The 27,346-nt window shown below is 34.2% G+C and overlaps 1 protein-coding gene across 11 annotated transcripts in view; it reads right to left on the bottom strand.

The window, feature by feature from the left end:
• Positions 1-771: 771 nt before the first annotated feature.
• The window catches only part of HERC4 (HECT and RLD domain containing E3 ubiquitin protein ligase 4), an 89,652-nt gene continuing 63,077 nt past the window's right edge, over positions 772-27,346 (bottom strand). For 6 of the 11 annotated variants that reach the window (XM_045581807.1, XM_045581808.1, XM_036438333.2 and 3 more), the window contains 11 exons: positions 23,415-23,534; positions 22,080-22,103; positions 19,865-19,963; positions 17,266-17,433; positions 16,894-17,037; positions 14,954-15,120; positions 14,280-14,346; positions 12,150-12,232; positions 7,453-7,636; positions 2,658-2,760; positions 772-1,431 (listed from right to left, as the gene is read on the bottom strand). In XM_045581807.1, the coding sequence (XP_045437763.1) occupies positions 1,223-1,431; positions 2,658-2,760; positions 7,453-7,636; positions 12,150-12,232; positions 14,280-14,346; positions 14,954-15,120; positions 16,894-17,037; positions 17,266-17,433; positions 19,865-19,963; positions 22,080-22,103; positions 23,415-23,534 (1,368 nt within the window). In that variant the 3' untranslated portion in view covers positions 772-1,222. Of the gene's footprint in view, positions 1,432-2,657; positions 2,761-7,452; positions 7,637-12,149; positions 12,233-14,279; positions 14,347-14,953; positions 15,121-16,893; positions 17,038-17,265; positions 17,434-19,864; positions 19,964-22,079; positions 22,104-23,414; positions 23,535-27,346 lie in introns of those variants that run through there. The other 5 variants (XM_045581810.1, XM_045581812.1, XM_045581816.1 and 2 more) reach the window with 3 other exon arrangements.

Genomic DNA, 27,346 nt, shown 5'->3' with positions numbered 1-27,346 from the left:
TGCAAAATGAGATAAGCACGGTTTTTCAGTTATTTTAGATTTTGAATTAGAACTCTCAGACTTGGGGACCTCTGTAAGATAAGACAAATTTGATGGAAATGAGAACAATCCAAAATTTAAGAGCCCTGCCTTGAGACATCACTTTTCTTGAAGAATTTTGAATCTTATATGAGAACCACTGAACATTTAAATATTAAACCAATAAATCTTTATTATTTCAACAGTTTTCATGGCATATTTTTATAAATTTAAAAAATAAATATTTGCATTATAGCAGAAAGTCACATGTGTTGCATCAACTGTTACAATTTAATGACAGGAGATAACTAAGCATCAGCACCATAAAACTAAGATTTACTTCCTAAAAATTCAAGGAAACAGTTCTAAAGCACTGAAAATTCTGACTATATACCAGCCTGCAGCATCAATAGTTTTGGAAACTACTGTATAACTCAGTGATTGGTTCTCATAGTAGCCAAGATTTCTATTTCTGGCAACTGTAGTACAAAGTTCTTCCATTACTAAATATTAAGCTTTCTGATAACCCCATTTATCAGTAGCATCTCAAGATTCACAAAAGGAAAGAACTACAAGTTATTTAGATATTCCTACCCATAATTTAGGTTTTCACAAGGACATTTATTCTAGCAAAAAACAGAAAACAAAAAAACATTGTTTTCACCATGCTAATTTTTGCTTTTATAAGATTTGAATCTTAATTTTTAATCTTTAAAGGTCATCTCAGTTCAATTACAACCATAGAAACTGTACTGGTATCAGAACATAACTATTTTATTACAAAACTTAACATTATTTACAAAATGAAAAAATAATCAAATGACTATTGCAGGCCGAAGTTAAAGGTTTTTACCCAGTGATTGAAGAAAATTCAAGCAACATTTCCATGCACTCACACACCAGATCATTTGTGAAATATGCAAACTCTTAAAATTCATGTTAGTAAAACTACAATGTATTCACAATACTTGTATGTTTATTGGAAGATGGCCAAAAAAATTCATAGTTCTGTACATTAAGTTCAGTATTAACAGTTTGTACTTTGCCTTTAATATTTTTTGGCTTTCATAAATACGGATAGCATTGAATATTTTGCAAGAATTATTATAGTAAGTCCCTCTGTCATCTTGCTGAAGTCATCACCACAAGAAAAACACAATTAGTTTAATGCTTGTGCAGTAAACGAAATAGTTCTAACACCAAGTTATATTAAACTGAAACCTTCATTGTGATCAATAGCTTGAATCAGTTTAGAGCGTAGAGTTTCTTTTTCTGTGTACTTTGGAAGATCTAGAAGATTAAAGCAGGTATGGGAAACTGGGAGATACTCCTCACCACCTCCTGTTGACTGGATGACTAGTTTTAGACTCTTCATACCAAGAATAGGAATCCGATCACTACCTGTCAAAAATACTGCCAAGAAAAAAATCATTCAGCGAACCACCTTTATCAAAACCAGTTTGTTATCAAATCATTTTCTATAGACACTATAACAAACCTTTATATTAACATTTGCTCAAATGTGGAAGTCCATCTCCAAAATATGTGTGAGCATGCTTTTTGAGACATAATTACACATCAACACAATATGTTTTCTTTGAAAGTTATAGAATCTTAGTTATTAGCAGGAGAAGCTTAAAAAATGTTTGATGAATGAATGACTATTGCTCCTGACAAAAACATTTAGGAGCCTTTCTTTTGTGAACAGCCATTTAGGACTAGTTTATAAATTAAATATGAAATGCAGTTTTGATTATGATTTTTCCTCCCTATTTGTTTTGACAAATCATTTCTAAACAAAAATTTATAAGCACAGCCAAAACTCAAATCACTTAATGACTTGATATCCTTATGGCGCTTCAAACTAATTTAACCAAGATTCTCATTTCAATGATCAAAACAAGTTTGACAAGCCGAAACCGGTTTGGCTCAATGGATAGAGCGTCGTCTGCGGATTCAAGGATCCCGGGTTCGATTCCAGTCAAGGGCATGTACCTGGGTTGGGGGCACATCCCCAGTGGGCAGTGTGCAGGAGACAGCTGATCGATGTTGCTCTCTCATCGATATTTCTTACTTTCTATCCCTCTCCCTTCCTCTCTGTGAAATATCAATAAAATATATTAAAAAAAAACCAAGTTTGACAAAAACATCTTTGGCAATAGCAGGACTCTATAGAAGGGCGTGTCACTGATTTAGATACATAAATTCTGACAACTTGAAAAAAAATAAGACTTCATTAGTATATAGATTTTAACAGATGAAACAGAGATTAAGGTATAAATATGAGAACTATGTCCTGGAAAAGACTTTTTTCTACAGAAATTCCCAATGTTTTGGGTCAGAAGCAAAGAGAAAAAGAAAATGAAGACTCAACAAAGAGACCTTTTTCTAAAATAAATTAAAACCCCAGTTTACAATAATCAGTATTATAGTTATTTTCCTTTGAAAGAACCAATTCTATTTTGGAGACAAATTAACTTTCAAAATAAGAAAACATATGTAATAAATAGGACCTTGGAACAATACTATAAAAAGAAATAACTGTATCCACCAAAGTGAAGCAATCCCCTATTAAATAAGTTTAATTAGATTACATTCTCATAAAATATAGAACAAGTTAGAAATACTTAAATACTTACACAGAAATAGTTTTTTCTTTTCCAATGGCAATTCATGAAATACTTCCCAAAATATTTTTATTGTAGGATGTTCGGCCCAATACTCCCCTTTGTATTCTGTATTCTAAAAAACAAACAAAAAACCCTTATTAATATGGAAGGATATTCGTTTTTTCTTGAATCTGAAAAATTGGCTTCACTTCCTTAGCACATAAAGGTTGTTCAGGAGTTTGAAACTCATGTGTTTCAGTTGATTACCTTTATTTCCTGGGCACTTTGTAATTTGGAATTATTAATTCCAGGGGAAAGAAAACATGTATGAATTGACAGAAATGTTGATTCCACCACTTCAAAGAGCATGATAGGATTGTAATATCTCCAAAGGTAATTATCTAAAGGATAAACTAGAATTGCTAAAATGTTAACAAGTTAATAAAGTTCAACAATTTTCTGTATTGATGAACACAAATCAAATTAATTATTTTCTATCGATCTTCCCTGTAAAAAATGGTACTAAAAACAAATACTAATAATTTTCTGTTTAGTCAGTTTCCAGGATGACCTCCCCCTGATCTCTGGCACCTGCACTTGTGCAGTCCCCTCCCACACTGAATAGGCCTGACCTCTGTAATCATTAGGATATTGCAGATATGAGAAATACATAATGTCTGAGGCTAGATTATGAAAAATTATGACTTCAGCCTTGCCTTTTTGATCACCCACTATAGGAGAGCCAGTGACCATTTCATAGGGACAATCAAATAGCCCTATGGAGAGGCTCCTGGTAAGACACTGGGTTTTTGGCCAACAGCCACATAAGTGAGCTATCTTGAAAAGGAAACTCTATCCTTAAGCCAGCACAGTCAATATCGTGACTACAACTCACAAGAGTCCTCTGAGATAAAGCCATCCAGCTGAGCTATCCCTCAATTCCTGAACCAGAGACTGTATGAGACAATAAAAATTCATTCTGATTTTTAAGCCACTAAATTTTGGGATAATTTGCAATAATTTCCACCTTAAAAAATATTAGTACTAAGAAAGAAAAAAAAAAGAGTGATAAGGAAGAGAGGTCAGTCTGCACTGTGAAGTGAGTGGTGGTGTTTTTTAACCCAGCCATAGCTGCTTTAACTTTTTCTTAGCAACAACCTTTCAGCATCAGGGCTTTGGACACACTGGTCTCTCAGCCGAGATCACTTAGACACACCCTCCTTTTTTCTTTAATTCATCAAGGCTAATTTCTACTTAATCCTTTGGGACTCATATTAAATGTCACCCAATTCATTCAAATATTTAATTCTTGGGTCAAAGTTTGGGGTACTGGGGAAACTACAGTGAACCAAGTCGTTACCTTTTGAAAATTACTACTAATAAGAGGCTTTTCCAGATTTGTGTAGCCTGTTAGGCTCCTTATATACCATCCCACTAAATTCTCTTCCTTTGCTTCTATCACAGTTCAATTAATGTCTAGTGTCCTAATTAGAAGGCAAAGACCATAAAATACTGATGTCTCCTTAATCTCTTGCGAAGTATTAGGCATCCAGCAGGGGCCCAAGAAATATTTGCTAATATACTTTTTGAATTTTGGTCTCTATTTGTAGCCATGATTATATTTCAATGACCATATTCTTAAAATTTACAAAATATTTGCTAGTACTTTGCAGAAATTTAATTCGGAGAAAATAGCTTGAATTCCAGCAGTTAATGTATTCACTTATTTGAATTAAATCTGTGAGCTTGTTAGTGGGGAATAAATGAAAGATGGCTCAAGTTATTCCTTTTTTACTTAAACCTCCAGGTGGTTCTGGGGAAATGTGTAGAGTCCTGATGAAGAAAGAGCATTTAAAGTCACAAATCATAATCACTAAAATTATAATAAATCGGATACACAATGGAAAAAACCAAAGTATATACTAAGTATAAGCACACTAAGATATACTAAAAAATAGTCTTAATGAGTGCTCTGTCAATTATATCTCCAGGCAAAGTTTTAAGTAGTTACTGAGTGCTAGGCTCTGGAAATAAAGACAAAAACCCTGCCTTCATGGTGTTCACATTGTAGTGAGGGAAAAGAGCGACAGACAGTAAAGACAATAAAGTAAAAATTGAAAATGAAAAATAAAGTAGAGGGGGTTGGAGGATGAGTGGAAAAGGTAAAGAGATTGAGAAGTACAAATTAGTGGTCACAAAGTGGTTACAAAATTAGAAGTACACCATGGGAAAATAGCCAATAACATTGCAATAACTGTATGGTGCTGGTGGATACTGCAAATATTGAAAGGAACCATTCTGTAAAGTATATGACTGTTTAACTACTATGCTCTACTCGAAACTAATACAAAATAATACTGACAACTGTAATTGGGGGGAGGGGAGAGAGGAGGAGCAGGGAAGGGAGACAGAATGTTTGTGTGTGTGGATGCCCTATTTTAGGTTGTTAAGCATTAAAGGTCTCTAAGAAGGTATAAAGACACAAAGTGAGAGAGCCAGACTACTTGAAATTATCATGAAGAAGAGAATCCCGGGTACACTGGAATAGCAAATACAAAGGCCCCAAGACTGTTGTATTCCTTGAGGGCTTTAAGCTCACAAAGACCAATAAGGGTGAAGCAGAGTAAATGAAAGGAAGAATGAGAGAGATGAGGGAAGAACACACTGTGTATGATAGTGAGAAGCTATTACATTGTTTACATTTTAGAGTGATTGCAGGTGGGGTCCATGTTCACTGGGGTCTCCTTACAGTATATTTTTCTTCTTTTCAGCAGATTAATTAACCTCCAAAAGAAATCTTCAATCAATTTCCTGGGGGATTTAAGCCTGGATACTACCTTTTTGAATGCCTCAGATTTTAAAGCCTCTCTCAGAAGTTGTATTTTGTTGGGTCGAAGAGGGGACATGAAAGGTCTAATGATTTCTTAAATTAGTTTAAAGTAATCCTATTGCTTTTAGCCCAACCCCACATCCCTGCCATTAGAATAATATGAAAAGTAATTCCTGTGCCTTTCAGAGATTCAAAGGTGTGAAATGAGTTGCCTCTTGATAAACCCTATTCCTCCAGAAAATTAAAATCCAATTTTCTTTGCTCTGAGTCACTCACAAATTCAACTACCTGTTTTCCATCTTTCAAAACCTTTTCTCTTGTTCACCATTTCCGTTGTTTTGTTTTTGGTCTGTATATTTCTATTTCTATTACTTTATTGTCATTCTAGTGAGATTTTGGGAGTGAGCAAAGACAGACATGTTTAGCCAAAACCCGTTTGGTTCAGTGGATAGTGTGTCGGCCTGTGAACTGAAAGATCCCAGGTTCAATTCCTGTGAAGGGCATGTACCTTGGTTGTGGGCACATTCCCAGTAGGTGGTGTGCAAGAGGCAGCTGATCGATGATTCTCTCTCATTGATGTTTCTAACTGTCTATCCCTCTCTCTTCCCCTCTGTAAAAAAAAATCAATAAAATATATTAAAAAAAAAAAAAAGACAGACATGTTTATTCTATTATGTTAAACCAGAAGACCTAACCTAAATTATGTTTTTAATTAAAAAAATTTATTTTCTTTATTATTACCCTGTAAGATTTGATTTTTTTCTAGTGCATACATAATTTTATGGCTTTTAAACACATATAATTATTCATATAACCATCAGGGTATCGAAGAGTTCCATCATCCCAAAGAACTCTTTTGTGCTACCCTCTTTGCAGTTACACACTCCTTCCACTCCTAGCCTCTGTTCACCAAAGCTTTGTCTTTTCAAGAGTGTCAGATAAATGGAATCAAACGGTATGTAATCCTCTGAGACTGGCTGCTTTCACTTAGTGAAAGGATTCTGAGAGTCATCCCAGGTGTTGCATGTATCAATAGATCATTTTTTTTTTTTTTTTATTGCTAAAGTGTATTCTACTAAATGGATATACCAGATGGTTTATCCATTCAACCACTGAAGACTACCTGGGTTGTTCCCAGTTTTTGAGTTGTTTGAATATTTTTAAAAACCTGTTAAAAATATTGTGGTAGCCAAAACCAATTTAGCTCAGTAGATAGAGCGTCGGCCTGCAGACTGAAGGGTCCCAGGTTCGATTCCGGTCAAGGGCATGTACCTTGGGTGCGGGCACGTCCCCAGTAGGGAGTGTGCAGGAGGCAGGTGATCGATGTTTCTCTCTCATCGATGTTTCTAACTATCTCTCTCCCTTCCTCTCTGTAAAAAATCAATAAAAATATGTTCAATATATATATTGTAGTAAAATACACAAAACATAAAGCTTATTATCTTCATCCTTCACAGTTCAGTGATATTAAGTACATTCATACTTTTGCACAACCATCACCAATATCCACCTCCAAACCTTTTTTATCTTGCAAATCTGAAACTCTGTATCCATTAAACAATAACACCCGCCTTATTTCCCCCATTGTTGATAGATTTTTGTGTAAACAAATACCCTAGGAATGGAACTGCTCGGTCACATAGCTAGTGAAAATTTTAACTTTATAAGGAAATGCCAAACTGTTTCCAAAGTAACTATATCATTTGCACTTCCATCAGCAATGTATGTGAGTTTCCAATGCTGTGTCCTTGTCTTAGTATATTTTTTTAATGTTAGCTATCTAAATGGTTTTAGCTCTATCCAGCCCAATACCACTAACATAAAAATGCTATCTAATTCATACACAATTCAAACCTATTCATTGTACAGTAAGTGTTTCCCTATAAAAGTGACAGTAACAATGCAAAACAGAAAAGAGAGGACAATATTTCGATCAATAAGCCATGTTCCTTCTGCCTTTCCTTTAAACAATATTATAGATGTGTTTTCTCCTACCTTTTCTAGTTCCTTCCAATCATAATTTGTATTTCCAATAACCATTGCTTGTAGTTCATTAGGCTGGAAGAGCTGAAGGACTTTTCCTCCACACACTTTATGAAAGCCCGCATGGAAAGCATCAAATAAGGAAGCCACCGATTTATTGAATATGTAATCCACATAAGCATCAACAAACTCCTGCCTAGAAATGGAAAAAAATAATAATAATAAAATCACACATGCAAGTATAAAAATCTTTTTTTAAAATGGAGTATATTGTAGTCTTATTAAAACAGAGTGCTCCTATACTTTTGCTATTTATCTATAATACTGAGTAGGGTTCAAAGGGAATCAAGTCTTTGTGGAGAAGTTTATGGTATATCTAGGAGTCATGTAGATGTATCTATTATTCACAGCCATTTTGGGGCTATTCCTAAATGAAACATGTCATTTCCTAGTAGGAAGAATGAAGATGCAAATGGCTATCAAAATACATTTTAAAATAGTAACGAATTACTTATAATATACATGCATCATTCCACATGTATTCCTAAAAAGAGTGATTTATTAAATATATTAGGTGATAAAATTTTTTTTTTAAAAAGCAAGCTTTAGGATTCAGACTATTTGGTAAGATAGTTGTTTTTCCTTGGGTTACAATAAATCTGGAACAAAACTTATTTTAAAAACTAAATTCCAAGAGGGGTAATAAAGCAATCTTTTAGGATAATCATTTAAGACTGCAAATATAGTTCCTTTCCAAAGGTACATATGTGTATATGTACATGCACATGCACACACACACAACCTTGATTTTTTTTGCCTGTTCTGATACAAAAGGAAACTGTTAAGAAAAAAGGAAGCCCCTTTACCCAGCAATTAGAATTACTATTTTATTTTATTTGTTTTTTTAGCCACAAACCCTTTAGGCAGCTACTATCTGGTCAAATAAATAACAAGAATGGATACTAAAGGATTTCATTATTTTATATTCTTGTCTTCCAAATTAGAAAGTTTTATTCTACTTTGGAAAATACTGGTAAATGAAGTCATCTACAGATAATTTTCTTAGAAAATTATAATTCCAAACTGAATTTACAAAGAGAAAAAAAAGTAAAGGAGGCTATTGTAAAGTATAGAATACTAGAGGCCCAGTACACGAAATTTGTGCACTGGGGAGGTGGGGTCCCCTCAGCCCAACCTGTACCCTCTCCAATCTGGGACTCCTTGGGGGATGTCTGACTGCCAGTTTAGGCTCTCACAATCTGGGACTGCTGGCTCCCAAATGCTTGCCTGCCTACCAGCCTGACCACCCCCTAACCACTCCCTTGCCAGCCTGATTGACACCTAATTGCTCTTCTGCTGGCCCAATTGCCCTCAACTGCCCTCTTCTGCCAACCTGGTTGCCCCTAACTTAAGGTGACCAGACATCCTGCTTTCGGCAATTTTTAACAATTTGTCCCGCATCCCACGGTGTTTTTAAAAAATTGGGACTTTTTTAAAACGCCGTGGGACAAATTGTTAAAAATCGGGACTGTTCCACCAAAAGCGGGACGTCTGGTCATCTTACCTTAACTGCCCTCCTCTGCTGACCTGGTCATCCCTAACTGCCCTCCTGGTCACTCCCCCTGCCCTCCCCTGCCCTCCTGGTTGTCCCCAACTATCCTCCCCCGTGCTGGCTTGATCCCTACAATTGCCATCCATCTTGGACCACATGGAGGAGGCCATCTTGTGGGAGGGCGATGAAGGTCAATTTGCATATTACTTCTTATTATATAGGATAACATAGGTTCTGATGAGAAGAAACAATTTTGTAATGCATAATTTTATAATTCACCTAATTAGAAAGCAAATTTATCTATACTACAATAGTTAAGTCTCTTAAAAGTCCCTTGAGCAAAAAAGGCTAAATTATTTTATGCACTAATAACATTTTTGTCTCTAACAGTTTCATTATGTAAGTAGGGCTGGTAGTACAAGGGTAAAAATTCTTTAAATTATTTCTAAAGTCAATCATCTATGTGAAATATTTTTTGAAACTTAAAGAATTAGCTCAACAATAGAAACTTTAAAAGCATAAAAAAAAATCTAAGTTTTCAAAAGCAAGATTAAATTAAAAAAAAAATAGCATAAAGACCTAAGTTTTTTCCACAATATGTTAGAAACAGCTTCATTGTTATCGAAGACATACACACAATTTTGTTAAAAATGTCAAACAGTAATAATTCTAACAGCCAACATTTACTGAGCACATACATGTGCTAGGTACCATTTTAACAAGCCTCTTATAATTATCGCCTCATTTAATCCTCAAAATAACTCCATGCAGTAGGTACAATTTACCATCTCATTTTACAGAAAAGGAGACTGAGGCAGAGAGACATCAACTAGTTTATCTAAATTTATACAGCTTTAAGGAGCAGAATCAGGATTATAATCATTGGCATGAAGTCCCTGGCAACAACCATTAAGCTAGTTAAGCTAAAGAATTGGAATAAAAAAGAATAATGCAGCCAAAACCAGTTTAGCTCAATGGATAGAGTGTCGGCTTGGGGACTGAAGGGACCCGGGTTCGATTCTGGTCAAGGGCATGTACCTTGGTTGCGGGCATATCCCCAGTAGGGGGTGTGCAAGAGGCAACTGATCGATGACTCTCTCTCATCTATGTCTCTCTCTCTCTCTCTCTCCCTTCCTCTCTGTACAAAATCAATAAAATATATTTAAAAAAAAAAAAAAAAAAAAAAGAATAATGCAGTTCTCTTTCTTACATCTTTCTACCGAAATTCCTGCCATTCAAAAGCAACTATGTGTTATCACCTTGCTATTCCTCCTAGTATTAACCTTCATCCTTCAACAACATAGTTCTATTATTATTTCTTGACTTTCACTTTGCCTCCCAGGATGTTCCCATTATAACAATTTTGGGTTTAATTTTCATTGTTAACATTTTTGTGATTTAAATATTACTCATAATTAAGCTACAGAATATTCTATGGTTACCTTTCTTTTCTTAAAAAGAACTTTGTTTCCCTTAGTTTGCTACTTGAACAGAACTGCCAACCTCCTTTTTATTTCATTCAAATATACTAGGTAACATCAATTATACTTTTCTCCTGAAGCCCTCTTGGTCTAACCCAGATGGGTACTCCTTCTGCACAAGGTATCCTCTTTGGCGCTTTCCTATATTGGATTCTATTTTGGGGGATCCTATGTCTTCCTCTTTCTTAATTTAATTGCTTGTTTTGGTAGAACATCCTTCAGTAACCTCCTGAGAAAAAGGTATTGGAAGGAAATTACCTGAGACTCTCCATGTATGAAAGTGTTTTTATACACCCACATACACTTGATAGTTTCAATATAGAATTCTAAGTTAAAAATTTTTCTTCCATAATTTTGATCTTCTATTATAGCTTCAGTATCATTCATTAGAAGTAGATTATTCTGGCCCTAGCAAGTCTGGTTCAGTAGATACAGCTTTGGCCTGTGGATGGAAGGGTCCCTGGTTAAAGGCATGTACCTCTCAATTGCAAGCTTGATCCCTGGCCCTGGTTGCAGGGCCTGCAGAGGCCAACCAATCAATGTGTCTCTTCCACATGAATATTTCTCTCCCTCTTTTCTACTCTCTCTAAAAATCGATGGAAAAATATCCCACAGTGAGGATTAACAAAAACAAGAAAAAGAAGTAGATTATTCTGACTCTAATTCTCTGTATATGGTCTGCCCCCCCACCCCGAAGGGTTTTAGGGCCCCCTTTATTCCAGAATTTTGAAATTTCTTATATTTTGTCCTGGTCTGTGTCTTTTCCCCCCATTTCCATGCTTTCGATCTTAAAAGGCACTACAGTTCTGGAAAGTTTTTTTTAGTACCTTTCTTTGACAAATTCTATTCTTTCCATTTCTTTTAATTTTTAATAGTATCCATACAGATGCTACCCTTATAATTTAGAGGTTCCTGACTTCACTTTCTTCACCCTACACTGTTTTTGTTTCCTTGTATTATTTTTTACTGGTTTTGGTTTTTCCTTAAATGTCTACTGACCTTTGGCTAACCATTCACATTTAAAAGTTAGGGAATTTTGCTAGAGAAGAGCCCTCCAATTTATGTCAAACAGGAAGCTGTAAACTTCCAAACTCCGTTTTCAGTTTAGCCTCTTGTCCCTGGTTATATCTGAGAGTCCTTAAACCCTTAGTACCTTTACTTTAATCTCTCCAGAAGGTAAATTTCCAATCTTCTGGCTAATGCTGGAGAGGGGAAGTTCCCAGGCTACTGGTGTGATAAGCGAAATGGGTTTCTAGCTGCTGCTTTCATAAGCCAATCTGTTTCCAGCACTCCACTAAACCCCATATACTTACTAACATTTTTTAGTCTGAATTCCAGAGACTTTATTCTACAAGATGAACTGGCTACCCTCTTGGCTCCACCCAGTCTACCTTATGTTATAGCTTTCTCAAGTTGGCTAATTATCACTGTTTTCTAGCTTTAAAAAATGAGTCTGCTGTTTTCTGTTATTCCTTCTCTTTGTTCTTGTTGTTTATAATCTTTTTAACCCTTTATTAATATGGTGAAGGGATTTAAGGAGCAAAAGGGAAGTTACTTACTCAATGACCATGAAAAAAGTTAAGTTTTATCTGGGTAAAAAACTTCAGGTTGTGTGACATATTTCTAAATACAGAAAAATCTTATTACTACCACTGATGCTGCTATAATTCACTTACCGATTTTGTTTGTTAACAGCTGTGTCTGCACCATTTAGAACCAGCTCTTTCACTTCTGTTGCACCAAAGTTTTCAACTGTGATCTATTTAAATTTTTAAAAAAAGTCAATGTCAGACCCAAAATTTATTATTTTAATAACCTATTATTATATTCTACCTTTCTCTCATTAAAAACAAGAACTAATAAATTTGAGGTAAAATTCTGCTACCATAAGCTTATTTGAATTCTGCATAAAGCCACAACTATAAATTTTCACCTTCTCTAGTACTTTGAAATCCTACCTTGACTAATTGCAAATTACTATTTGGTTAATTAATAATAAACTAAGTATTTATCGTACATAAAATTTTAGAATGGTCATTACAAGTTACAGTAAAATATTAGAAATGATGTTTTCTTTGGACAGGAAATAGAATTCAAGTGTCAAAATGCATTCAGTTTAGTCCAGCTATGCATTCTTTCCACTTCACATCTGCCTTGTTGCAATCCTGATCACAGCACAGGTGGGTTTTCCAGTTATGTCATTATTTTAAAACATTTTATTTCACTTACTAGTCTGCTAACTTTCCTATAAATGTTACCATTCCCACCTTTGCATCTTTTCTCTCTGATCTTCTATTGACATTTTTTTAGTACCTGCTATCTATAAACACTATGGTGGGAGTGACACGATCAGATAAAAGATACATAAATTCCTGCTCTAGAGTTCACTACCTAGTAAAGGAGAAATGTGACATGTAAACACATATTAATATAAATGCTATAATAGTGACATGAACAATATGCTATCAGTCTACAGAGGAAAGAACTTACTTCTATTTGGAGAATTGTGAAAGACCTTGAGGAAGAAATGTCATTTCAAAGCACTTATAAGAATGAGTAGGGCTCTGAAATTTGGGAGGGGGTTCGATATCTGACAGAGCACACAGACTGAACTAAAGGACAAAAATGAAAGTAGATATCAATTTTTAAAAAATGGATTGCACTTAAAAAACAAGATGGTAGGATGTGTGAAAGAAAACTACAGCATGACAGAATTTGGGTGGAAGAATACAATGAGAGTTAGAAAGCAAGATCACAGATGTCTTTGAAGCCTAATCTGAAAGTTCTTAGTCTGTAAGCAACTAAGAGCGACTGAAAATCTCTAGGAAAGAAATGGTAGTGGGAATGTTTGAATTACCATAGTTCTTGAATATACTAAGCATTCAGAAACTTACTGATAAATTAGAAATTGAATTATGTGGAACACAATGTTTTAAGTCAATTGAGATGATCAATAAAGATGCGAAGTGATATGCTTATAAGTAAAATAATTGAAAAGGGGAATCAAAATTTCATAATTACAAAAAAAGTCCAAGGAGAATATTTTTCCTGACAAAAACAATTATTGAAATAAAACTGACTTCACCATACATTTACTAATTTGCTTAAAACTATACCATGAGGCAATTTTAAAAATAATTAAAGAATGGATATATTATTTTCTGAGAGGGCACAATTTTGTGGGCAAATTTTGTGAGTAGAATATGGTATATTTTATCAGCTTTAACTATAAGATCACAAGAAGTACTGCTTGAGAGGAAAAACAAATATACAAAAAAGTTTTTATGAAAAAAAAAAAAAACTAAAGGTTTTACCCTTTCCCAAGAGTCTAATTATGCATCTTTCACATAATTTGCAGTTTCATTTTCCAAGTAACATTCCAATGTATTTGTATTTCTATTAGGTATGTCAACCAGCAGTAAGACAAAATGGGCAAGAATGAATGTTAGTGTGAAGGAATGTTAACCTTTTATAAGGGTTAAGTTCGTTGATAAATATTCTCATGTTACATAGGCTTTGAAATCAGAGCTGGTTGTAAATACAATACTATCTCTGACATATGATGACTTTTTTCAGTTTTCTTCATCTGTAAAATAAGGATAATACCACCAATCTAAGAGGATTATTACGAGGATTAAATGAGATAATGCATGTTCTAGGACTAGCATATAGTTAATGCTCAATAAATGTTAGCTAAAGGGTTCTTTAAGAATTTCATCAATCAAAATAAAAAAATACCATAAGGCACATCTGTCAAATAAAAGGGATGATGAATAATCAGCCTACCCTATATTTTTCCATCTTACCGTAAAATTAAGACAAAATGTTTCCTCAACATCATCTTCTGGATAATCCAGTAATTGTTGCATGCTTCTGCAAAACAAAGTATGTTCCTTTTAGGCGAAACATTATTGTGTATTTTGACAATTTTGCTTATGAGTAAATATATAATTCTCATTCATTTTTGATAAAATCTTCTTAGTAATTTGTACTTTTACACTTGCTTCAAAATGTTAGTTGTATAATAGCAAACCTAAATATTGTTGAAGAAAAAATAATTACATTTTTACTTTTATTTCTTCCTTGGAATGCAAAGGTACTCACCTATTTTCAATATGTGTCCTTATTTATATACAATTTTCATTCCATTTTATGTAATAAATAAAAAGAAACTTTACATATTCTAGCTAGGCATAAAGGTGATCAGAAGTAAAAGTCCAAGTAAATAATTTAACTACTCTAAGGTAACACCTTCCTAAATCTATTACCTGATTTTCACAAAGTATTGTTAAACCCATAAGAATTTAGCAAATGGCTTTATGCTTGTAAATTTTGAGTCAGAGTAATAGCTTTTATTAAAGCACTTTTGTTCATTTTGAAAATTCAACAAGAACAATGAAACACAATCATTCCTAAAAGGATAGCTTTTTATATATTCCCTATTTCCTAAACCCCACCCGTGCCACTTTTTACAACTAACCTCCCAACATCAGGCATTAGTTCTTTCAAATCATCCAGGGATGGCTTCTTTTTCAGCAATTTCTTATATAAAGCCAAAGGAAAATGTAGGTCCACAATAGTAAAATTATAAATAGCTAATCCACAGATAACACCAATCAAATGGAACAAATCACTGTCTTCAAATGTCTAAAAATAAGGAAAAAAATAAAGACTTGTTCTCCAAGTTAAAAGAGTAATAAATATTTTCTGATTATAAAAACAAATACTTAATAGTAGAAAATTGGAAAGATATAGAAAAAATAACAAGAAAAAAGTTCATTCTTATTCCTATCTCCCTGTGATAAACAACTGCTAGCATTCTTTTGCACATTTCCATTCAATATATTCTCTAAGACAAAATTAAAATCTAGCTGAGATCATATTATACACATAACTTCTCAACTGGCATTTTTACCCAGAAATATAAACATTTTCATATTAAATTTCAAATGAACAAATGATGACAAACTTTTTTTCAGATTTAAAAAATTATACACATTCACAATATGGAAAACATAAAAATCACAAAAACTACTCAGAAGCTATTTAAAAATACTTATGTATTTTCATCTATTGTAAGTTCAGAAAAATATTCAGAAAAACATATTTAAGGTTTGCTCATTTTTCTAATTACAACACAAGTATTTAATTATGTCACGAAGTATTCTTCAGAACATGATTTTTAATGGCAGCACATTAGATCATATAAAAGTACCATGTTTTGCTAAATTAGTTATTTTACCCTAATTGGACAATTAGATTATTAAAGCACTGAAAACCATGCTTATTCCACCCCTCCCCCAACCTTTCGAGAAGTAATATATGGTGAGCATGAGAGTTAAGAATAAAGTTTTAAAAAGTAGATCTGGGGTTCCAGATACAGTTCATTCACCATCTAGCCTCAGGAGTTTCAAAGACAAAAATAGTATTTATCTCACATGGTGGTTGTGAGGGTTAAATGGGATAATGTATATAAAATGCTTTTAGTGGAGTTCCTGAAGCACACAGTAAATGCTCAATAAATGTTAGTTATTCTAACTACCCTGTTTGCCCGAAACTAAGACAGTGTCTTATATCAATTTTTTGGGCTAGGTCTTATTTTCAGGGGATGTCTTATCTTTCCATGCGCTAGGTCTTATTTTCGAAGGATGTCTTATTTTCGGGGAAACACGGTAGGTAGTAATATTAAAAATATGATAGGCATCTTTTTTGCATATATTTTGGTCCATAGTTTGGAATATTTCCTCAGGAAAAATTCTGCTTTGTAAGAAAAAATTACAAAGTGAAAAGGTAGTTAAGCTTACTGCCAAAATATTTTTCTCCACACCTGTTCCAGTTTGTACTGCTATTCGTAGTCCAGGAAACTGCCTATCTTTCTACATTTTCATCTACATACACACAAACACACATTTCTGAGTTAAAAATTATTTGTTTTAGTATGGATTTTTTAATATTAGTGATATTGAAAATTAGGAACCCTGCTAGAAAGCAGCTATGATAATAAATGAATGACTTAATTTACAAACACATGTGCTGGGAGGAACTTAGCTCATAGACTACAGTTTGCTGAGTTTACCTCTGCCCTAAATGATAAAGGTAGAGAAGTCAATGATTCCTAATGATAATTTTTTTTCAGATGAAAATTTAATCTGGCAATTATTATTCAATCCTCAAATATAAATCAGTAGAAAGAATGGCCAACATTTTTCAGACGGACTATTACTTAATTTATTTTGCTAATTTGAAATGTGTGGTAAGCATTAACATGTGTTTCCTTTTAAAATGGCAATAAAGCTGATTTCTGGCTCAAATGTTAAGAAACCAATAATAACTCTTATTACTATTAAGTTAATTTGATACAGATAGCTATACAAACATAGGTATAAACACAGAAGTAACTGAGATGGGTGAGCCTTTTACCTTATCAGAAAACCAAATGAGTCTGGAATCTTCATAATACCTAAACATGCCATACTTAGGATCCAGTAATTCCCTCATGATGAGCAAGAAAAATTCTTTGCGTACCCCTCCTGCATCCACAGCATCTTCTCCAACAAATATAACCTAAGGTAGCATAATGCAAACACTGAATGTAAAGAAATGAAAGTATATTCTGGAGACTTTATAACATGTTATTGATTACAAAAAATTGCTCAGCAATTAATAGTTTAAAAATTTTTAGGTATATAATTTTATTAAGTTTCACAGATATACTAAAAACAAATAGAAAAATGTTAAGATATATTTTCTGAAAATAAGTCCCAGTTATTACAATGGAAAAATTCAAATTACCTTGAGTGGTTTTTTGTAGTCTATATTCTTTGTTTTCCTAAGGACTTCCATTGCATCTCCTACAATATTTTCTCTGCGTACCACTAGAATTAAGCAGGGATTCACAGACTCAATCACTGGGAGAAAAAGAGAGGACACATTCTGTCTGTGGGCCTGGTCAATAGCCATCTAGAAGACAAAAGATTAAATGTTTAGTAGTAATGCTACATAGAAGCTACTGTGACTAAATAAAGCAACTTCTACCTATTAGATATCTTATAATCCCTATAATAATTCCTATTCTACTAAATTCATACAGCACCTAATACAGTATCTAGTATTGTATAGTATAAAAACTTAATTAACTGTGCTTTGGGCATAAAGAGTACCCTTTTGAACCCTAGCTGGTTTGGCTCAATGGATAGTGTGTCTGCCTGCAGACTGAAAGGTCCCAGGTTCAATTCTAGTCAAGGGCACATATGCCTGGGTTGCAGGTTCGATCCCTAGTAGGGGGCATGCAGAAGGCAGCTGGTCAATGATTACTTCTCATCATTGATGTTTCTATCTCTACATCACCCTTCCTCTCTGAAATAATAATAAAATAAAATAAATATATGTATACACACACACACACATACATATACACACATATATAAGAGTATCCTTTTGAAATTATATTAATTAATGATACTATTAAGTAAACATAGAACTGTAATATGATAAATCTGAACACTACTATTTCTCAAAAGAGAACTGGAATGTAGAGTGAGGTAAAAAACAACAAACCCTTTTTTAAAGAGTAAGAAATAGCCTGGCTAAGGAGGTATTATAGAAATTCATCTAGCAGAGTGATCACCATATGTGCTCACAAAGCAAGCATCTAGCTTTACTAATTAAAGATTTTGTTCTTGCCCTGGCTGGTTTGGCTTGGACTGAAGGGTTCCAGGTTCGATTCCAGTCAAGGACACATGCCCGGGTTACAGGCTCCATCCCCAGTAGGGGGGCCTGCAGGAGGCAACCTATCCATGATTCTCTCTCATCACTGATATGTGTGTCTCTCTCTTCTCCTTCCTCTCTGCAATCAATAAAAATATATTTTTAAAAATAAAAAATAAATCTAAAAAATGAGTGTTCTTTTCCTATGATTTTCCAGTTTCTTGGCCTGGTGGCAGGATGGAGAGATATCAATGTGGAAGTGGGGCATGATATCTATGATACTTTCAATAAAGATAATTTTTAAAAATGGAATATCCTATATAAAATGCACCAAGTGACTTATTGACTTAACAGCTGCCAAACAAACAAAAAAATGGTTTATGAGCTATTGGTATAGAACCCTACAAAATAATTTTAAAGGAATTAAAATAGCAATCAGCACTGGGGTAAGGTGTTTATTTTTAAAAAATATATATTTTATTGATTTTTTTACAGAGAGGAAGGGAGGGGGATAGAAAGTTAGAAACATCGATAAGAGAGAGACATCGATCAGCTGTCTCCTGCACACTTCCTACTGGGGATGTGCCAGCAACCCAGGTACATGCCCTTGACCAGAATCAAACCTGAGACCTTTTCAGTCCGCAGGCCAACGCTCTATCCACTGAGCCAAACTGTTTTCGGCAAGGTGTTAAGTGCCCAAGGTTTCTTCTCATTCTTTTCTTAGTCATCAATCTCTACAGTTAGAAATTCTATACCAGCCAAAACCGGTTTGGCTCAGTGGATAGAGGGTTGGCTGCAGACTGAAGGGTCCCGGGTTCGATTCTGGTCAAGGGCATGTACCTTGGTTTCAGGCATATCCCCAGTGGGGGGTGTGCGAGAGGCAGCTGATAGATGACTCTCTCATCGATGTTTCTAGCTCTCTATCTCTGTTCCTTCTTCTCTGTACAAAATCAATAAAATATATATTTTTAAAAAGATTTCAATTCTCTAAGAAATCGTACCTTAAAAAAAAAAAAAAAAAGGAAATTTTATACCAGAGGAAAAAAAACTCAAAACCTTTATTTACAGGTTCAAATGATAAAGCAAACCTACTGCAGCCCTTCAAAGTCACATGTAAACTAGTTTTAAAAAATCCTCATGATAAATAAAAGAATACTTAAAATAAACACAGGGAGTTGGGGGAGAAAGGACAAAGAGAAGGAGACAACCAAATTTAGAAAAAAAATTTTAAATAAAACTTTCTTCAAGATTTCTCCTCCTCCTATCAAGTGATCAAATGCATTCTACTTTAATATCGTTTCACCTCTACTTACCTCTATCTTTTACAAAGTATGTAAATAGGGGACACATAATGAAGCAAGACTTGATGCAAATTAGTTTATTAACTAGTAAAATTATTTATAAAGATTGCATATTTCTGTAATGAAAGAGGATTGCACCTTTTTTATTTTTTAGATATATGATAAAAGACTTAATTATTCTATTCCTCGTAAGAACATACATATCACACACAACAGTGCTCTTTATGGGTACTAAAGGCACTCTACAAAAGACAGAACACACAGGCACAAAATATGCCCAAAGATGATTATAAGCAAGTTTCAAATATTTACTTTTTTAAAACTTCATTAAAATCCAAAAACTACTCTGAAACCAGATTAGTACATATCATAAAATATTTTACCTGCATCTGTAGGACTGCATCTGTTTGTAGCAGAGTAGTTTTTGCTTGGGCATCAAATACAAATGGATATGTGCAGATTGTAACAGGGATATCTGCCAACTGTAAAAAAAAATTAACTTATTAGTACAAATTAGTTTGTGATTATATTTCTTATAGGTATCGTCACTTCTTATAAAGTTGATCACATTCTTGGTTTATTCATTGTGTGTTGTTTAGGAATCATAAATTAAACATGTTATTGTTTCCCCAATACAGGCATGATGCCTCGGAAATATTGCAAGTTCAGTTCCAGACCACTGAAATAAAGTGAGTCTCACGATAAAGCAACTCAATCTTTTTGCTGGTGTTGCTTTCAATTTGTAAAAAAACCACATTTATGAAGCACAATAAATTGCAATAGAATGAGGTATGCCTGTATAGAATTTTTAATGATAAACCCAATTCCCAATAGGAGGGAATTATTCTTGAGAGTCCACAAAACCAAAATTTACAAGTTTCAGTGAAGTAGATTGCAAATTTATTCTAAAATTAGAAACCTTCAAGTTAAATTCAGCACTTAATTCACAAAAGCTAGGGCTACTCTAGCAACTGAGGCCAATGATAAAGCAATCTGTTTGTTTACTCATTTCAAAGATATTTCCTGCACGCCATTAGGTTGCCACATTAAAGAGCCTAACAATATGTTGTTTCATTTAATATACAAAATAAGCGCTAGTGTTATTATGCTCTGCCAATCTTTAAAATTGGGACGTCTGATCTAGTCACAGATTCTCGAAGTTAAAGGAGGATGTATTCCTATTACCTACCCAAAGAGCAATGTTTTTGTACCAGCCCTCACACAGAGCCCCTGCTTTAAGGCTTCTAATGAAAACCTAATATACCATGAAACAGCCCAATTCTTTTTAAGTACTTAGAAAGTCCTTTGTTAGTCTGAATCTGCACTTCTACACATTCTCAACAAGTAAAACAAAACCTAAATTATATTAACTTTACAATAAATTACTATTTTTGTTGTTAATCCTCACATGAGGATATTTTTCCCATTGATTTTTAGAGAGAGTAAGGAGGAGGTAGGGTGAGAGAGAAATGTCAGTGTGAGAGACACACATTGATTAGTTGCCTCCCACACGGGGATCAAACCTGCAACCCAGATAAGTACCCTTGACCGAGAGTCAAATTCAAAACGCTTCCAGTGCATGGGCTGGCGCTCTAACCACTGAACTTGCTGGTCAAGGCGTCACTATTTTTCATAGAATTTTCACCTCTTTCCTGTATTTGTGTCACTATTAACAGTGGAAAGTCATTTTATTACTTTGAAACTCCAGAGAACTGAGAAGATTTTTAAAAAATATATATATTTTATTGATTTTTTTATGGAGAGGGAGAGGGATAGCGAATTAGAAACACTGATGAGAGAAACATCAATCAGCTGCCTCCTGCACACCCCCTACTGGGGATGTTCCCACAACCAAGTTACATGCCCCTGACCAGAATCAAACCTGGGACCCTTCAGTCCACAGGCCAGCACTCTTTCCACTGAGCCAAACCGGTTAGGGCCTAAGATGATTTCTAAAATCCTCTCCCTTTGGTTCTACAACTTTAATTTGATAATTTTATGGGCTACTTCTATTTAAGAATAAGGAAGCAAAGATGTTAGGCCTATAACTTAAAGCTAACTCTAAATGCTTCATTGGTTCAAGTAGGAAAAAAACAAAGCAAAGTAAAACAAAACAAAACAAAACTTAATCTACAACAAAAGTATAAAGGAAGTTCTATAACATTTCCAAATGTTAAAAAGGTAGGTTTAAGACTGCCAATTATGTAAAACAAAGTGAGGAAGATTATCATGCTAAAAGTTTATTTAATTTTATGACCATTTCTAGCATCAATTATTAGTTTAAAATTGAAGATCATTTTACTTCTCTAATGACATATTATATTTTATGCTGGAAGACTTTTGGGAGGATAGGAACAATTTTAAGCAAATATTACTGAAAAGAACCATACAGGTGTAAGGTTAAATTGAAAATAGGGTTTAATTTTCTTCATAAAATGCCTCTGAAATTCTATACAGGATAATTTCCATACATTCATTTTTATAAATGTGTATATATATTTTAAAGTCACACAGGGGAGAAACCTTTGGCTCTCCTATCACTTAAGACAAAGCAGAGTCTATTTTTCTCTGAACATGAGACTATTACACCAAACTTACCTCAGTTAATCCATGGTTGATATCCTAAGACAGCCGGGCAGAATGTAATAATGAGGAAAGAGCAATGTTAGTGTCCAAATTTAACTATTTCTATTCAAAGTAGCATTTCATATATTTTGCTACAAAAGAATATTGAATTAATGTAGACCAAAATACATCTACAACAAAACTTACCCTTTCCACATGTACCTTATATGTTATAAATGTAACACCTGTGTTTCAGGTACCTTTGATCATAAAATTATTGAGGCTTGAATATAATAAAATTTGGTTTCAGCAACTAAGCACCCTATTTGCAGAATTTAGGTAGAGCAGGGAAACTAATCCTAGCCTAACTAACTTGGTCTTAAAGAAATAATTTTAGGGCTCAGTTTCTCTATCTGGCAAAACATAAGTTTGATTGTAAAGAGAGATGTGAACTGGAAAGAATATGAAAAATAATGAGACAAGTGGAAAACTTGAGAAGAGAAAATATTAGATACCAAGCAACAAAAGGCTACTCGTCCTTCTACAACTCCTATATACATAATGCATAAGTTCTCTGAGTCAGGGTAGAAAAGGGGGCCTCAAGTTCACTATAAGGTTAGCAAGTAAGAGTATTAACCTGACTGTTTTATATCTAGCTGCTTACCCATTTCCATATTAAAATTATACATGCTAAATTCAAGTTTTATTAAGACTGTGCTATTATTTTAATGGGGATATTAAGTGTTAGTTATTAAAGACTTAGCAACATAGAAAGAAGTATATACACATGTGGATGTACATGAAGAAATCTGAAATAAATTAAACACATAAAAGGGGAAATAATAAAAAATAGAATCAATGGTCCGAGGGCTCTCCTCTAGTAGTTCTGAGGCTCTAATCTCCCAACAGTAATGCTATCCTATACAATGAAGAGCTAATATGCTAATTAGACAGAACAGCCAAATGACCTTCTGGACGAAGCCAGGGCTGCGCCCCTTGCATGAATTTTGTGCATCGAGCCTCTAGTATTCTTAGGATTCTAGTCTCAGGAACTCTTACTATTCTCAACATTAGAAAATTAAGAGGCAATCACCTGGAAAATAAGTAAAGGTTATAAATCCATGTCAAATTTGCATTGTTCTTTAAAAAAGTATGATCTCTCTCTTTGATTTTGCTTTGATGAAAGAGTGGAATGTTTATTATAAATAAATATGCATAACATGTAACTGCTCCTTTGCAATGTTTTTATTTCAATCGTAAGCTCAGGAAAGAAGCTCTGAAAAAACTTAGGTGTTTCTAAAATAAACAATTGCTTTCATATTAGGACAAATGACACATAAAAATGTAACCATAAAATAGGAAACATACCATCCCATAGGCCTGCTGTTGAACCCAGTTGATATAATCATTCCTTATGTCTATCAATTCTTGTACTTCATGTATATAAAATTTATCATACTGTATAATCTGCCCCGCTTTCTCATTTACCTACAAAAAAAAAGAGTAAATAATATTAACTTAACTACTACCTGAGATTGAAAAATGTTTTCATAGAAAAAGGCTTGAAATCTCTTAACGAATTTCCTCTTCCTATAAAAAATAATTTACTATATGCACATATTAAATGTATTTTAAACAGATTTATAAGATCTAATATATGCATTCTGTACCTGAAAATCTAGTAAAAATGAAATTTATATAACCACCACCCAGTATGAGAAATGTGCCATTAATACACACACACACACACACACACACACACACACACACACATATATATAGTATATATAAACTAGAGATTATAAGGAATTCTGGTTGGGGATGGGACTTATAGCTAATGCTTTTAAGAGGTATCAGTAGGCAGGATGTGAAAAATAAAGAGAATATAAGTTACAACCTTAGAAGTTACTTAATAATTACAAAGGGAAAAACAAATCTTTACAGTGAAGAGAACCACCGTAACTGAGTGATCAAACTAATAATCATCACCAATACTGGAATAATCAAACATTACCCAGCTTAAATAATGCACCAGGAAATATACAACCAATGGACATAAAACTCTGGGAAGGGAGGGTATGTATGGGAGGGAGAAAGGGGGCAAAAAAAAAAAAAATCAATAAAATATATTAAAAAAATAAATAAATAAAAAATAAAAATTATAAATAATAATAATAATAATGCACCAGGAAATATAGACATTATCTCTGAAGCAAAAAATCAAGTCTCTTGATCTTGTCTTGTCTTGATCTAAGTTCCAGTTTATAGGAAATACAAAGGATAGAGGAACAATTCAAACATCACCTTCAGCAAACAATCAGACAGACATCCTGACTAGAAGCTCTATAAGAAGACTGGCCAGGATTCTCCAAAAGTAATGGGATTTAAAAAAAATGGGGGTCCCAAATTTTTCCCGTGGGAGTGGCTTTAACCAATGTGAGAGTTAGGAGATAAGAGTTCAAGCAGAAAGCAGCAGTTTACCAGACAGAGAAGTCACAGATCAGAAACTGAGACTGCCATCGTGGCAGACGGCAAGGGGAAAAAAAGCTCAGAAAGAATCCCAGAGGGTAAAGCCGCAAAATCTGTATGCAAATTCTCTCTACATCTTTCAATAACTCTTAAACTGAAAGTGTTCAAGGTGAGACTTGGGGGGCAAGGGAACACCCCAAAAAAGAAGGCAACTGGGAGCGTACTCTTAAAATAGATTTCAGGACAAGCACTTCCAGAGTAAAAATGGCACATTCATAAGACAAAATAATTAATCTATCAAGAAGTCACAACAATACGAAAATAAGAGTGCTTCAAAAAACATGAAGAGGAAAATCAACAGACCCAGTTATCATAGTTGAAAATTTTAACACCCCTCAGTAACTGATAAAAAACACACACCTAAGTATAGAAGATTTAAACATTTCCAACCATTATAGAACATTCCACCCAGTAATTATACATGGAACAGATACTAAAATAGACCATAAAATAAGTCTTAATAAAACATTTAGAAGAATCCAAAGTATACAAAGTATGTTCTCTGACCACAATGGAATTAAACTAAATGTAAACAAAAAGATATTTGGAAAACCTAGAACATTGGCAATTAAACAAAACATTTCTAAATTCTCCAATGTTTTTTTTTTCTTTTTTATATTTTGTTGATTTTTTTTACAGAGAGGAAGAGAGAGGGACACAGAGTCAGAAACATCAATGAGAAACATCCATCAGTTGCCTCCCCCTCCCCCCCCCCCCAACTGGGGATGTGCCTGCAATCAAGTTACATGCTCTTGCCCAGAGCTGAGGCTCTTTCCACTGAGCCAAGCCAGTTTTGGCTCCAAAGTTTTTCTTGAGTCCACCAGGGAACTAAAGTCATAAGATAGCCAAGTAACCTGAATTCCAAGGACAGACAGAAGTTTCTGAAGAGAAACAGGATGCCAGAAATGGGCTGCCTGTGATGGAGCAGGAGGAGATACTGCTGTCATACACAAAAGAAAGAAATCACCTAAAATGATAACTGCTTATATCTGACTATGGGATAACTTAAGAGTCTAGAACGCCTGGGAGCTTCAGACAGTTGGCACTCATTCATACATCCTCAATGCCTATGAGGATGACTGGGAATAGCAATCAAGAGCCTCTCAGTGGTGCATGGAATTGGCTTCTACTGTGAGAAAGGCACAAGGCCTGACACCTGCCCAGATACTTCTGTAATGTAGAAAGAGCAAAAGCTTTCAGCCACTGAGAAAAGGGAATCGAATGCCATGCCCTATTGTTGGAGGAGAGAAAAACCTTCAATCCCTGGTAGGAAGGGGGGCAGGAACAGACTTGAGCCCAGAATCTTATATCAGTAGAACTAGAAGACCCCTGCTATGGGGGCCAGGGGTATAGAAGTGGGCAGAAACTTTGAGAGACTTCCCTTCTCAAGATCCAGGTACGCATAATATATCTAAAATGGAAGCTATAGCACAGCAAAGAACCTTTCTTTTCTCTCTCCTCTACCAATGTTGAAAGCATTAACAATCAGCATCAGTTTACCACTGAGAAGGTGCAAGAATAAAGAAAGAAACTCCTCTAAGAAGCAGGCATGCAGTCTGAAGCACAAGTACTGAGAAAAACACTTTGACATTTCATCTCCATCTTACAAATCAGGCAACATTAGAAGAATTTGAGGCTTATAGTACAATGAATGATAGTACTACAGAAAACTAAAATCTCAATCCCAGTTTAATTCTTGAAGAGATTGATTTAAATCCCCACAATAACAGGCAAAGAAGAGATGCACCCATTTACAGATTTTTAATCTATTTACTTCAGCCTCTACCATTTTATAGGCAACAACAACAAAAAAGGCAAAATAAACAAAAGTCTTGAGGAAAGCTATCAATCATGAGTCAAGACTAAAAAGATAATTCAGATATTGAAGCATGAAGATAGGGACTTTAGAAAAAATATTTTGAACTTAATAAAAATAAAAATACAAGTCAAAATTTGTGGGATGTTGGTAAAGAAGAATATAGAAGAAAAGTTAAAGCATTAAATTATTTTTAAAAATCAATGATCTAAGCCTCTGCTTTAAGAACCATTTTTTAGATATCAAATGAAGGTAAAATCAAGTAGAGAGAGGGAAATAAGGAGCAGAAATTGATGAAAGAAAACAGAAAAACGCTAGAGAAAAATCAGTGAAGGAAATGTGTTTTATAAAAAGACCAATGAAATTGAGAAGCCTCTAACCAAACTAAATGAGAGCGAAGCCACAAGTTATCACTACCCAGGAATGAAAGAACGAACATGACCACATAGATATCTTACCAAAATTGACTTAAGAAACAGAAAACAAATTACACTTTATTTTTAAAATTTAATGTTAAAAATTTTTAAGTTTCCATAAAGAAAACTCCAGACCAAGATGGTTTCACTGGTAAGTTTAACATTTCCCTCCCTCACCAGAGGATATACTTTTTAAAACTGATTTTACAAAGAGGAAGGGGGGGTGTCAATATGAGAGAGAAAAATTGTTCAGACTCATAATAAAACCTGCCACCCTATGGTGTAAGGAATAACATGCTATTCAACTGAGCCACAAGGGCCAAGGCTCTCTATTAGGATAGAAAAAAAGGCCTATTTTTCCCTTGTTGTAGCCTTCCACAACTTATGAGAAGCACTTAGTAATTATCTCCCAAGACTGTTAGCTCCAAACAACCCCTCTGTTCAAACTGAAGGACAAGATAAGCTACTTTCAAGCTGCATTATTGCATACACCTCCTCCCTGTTTTTACAACTCAGGGATGATTAATAGAAAGTTCCAA

Source organism: Pipistrellus kuhlii, unplaced genomic scaffold (assembly GCF_014108245.1).
Source record: "Pipistrellus kuhlii isolate mPipKuh1 unplaced genomic scaffold, mPipKuh1.p scaffold_m20_p_15, whole genome shotgun sequence".
Taxonomy (NCBI): Eukaryota; Metazoa; Chordata; class Mammalia; order Chiroptera; family Vespertilionidae; genus Pipistrellus; species Pipistrellus kuhlii.
The sequence above is the reverse complement of the archived record's forward strand: the minus strand, read 5'-3'. Positions and strand labels throughout refer to the sequence as shown.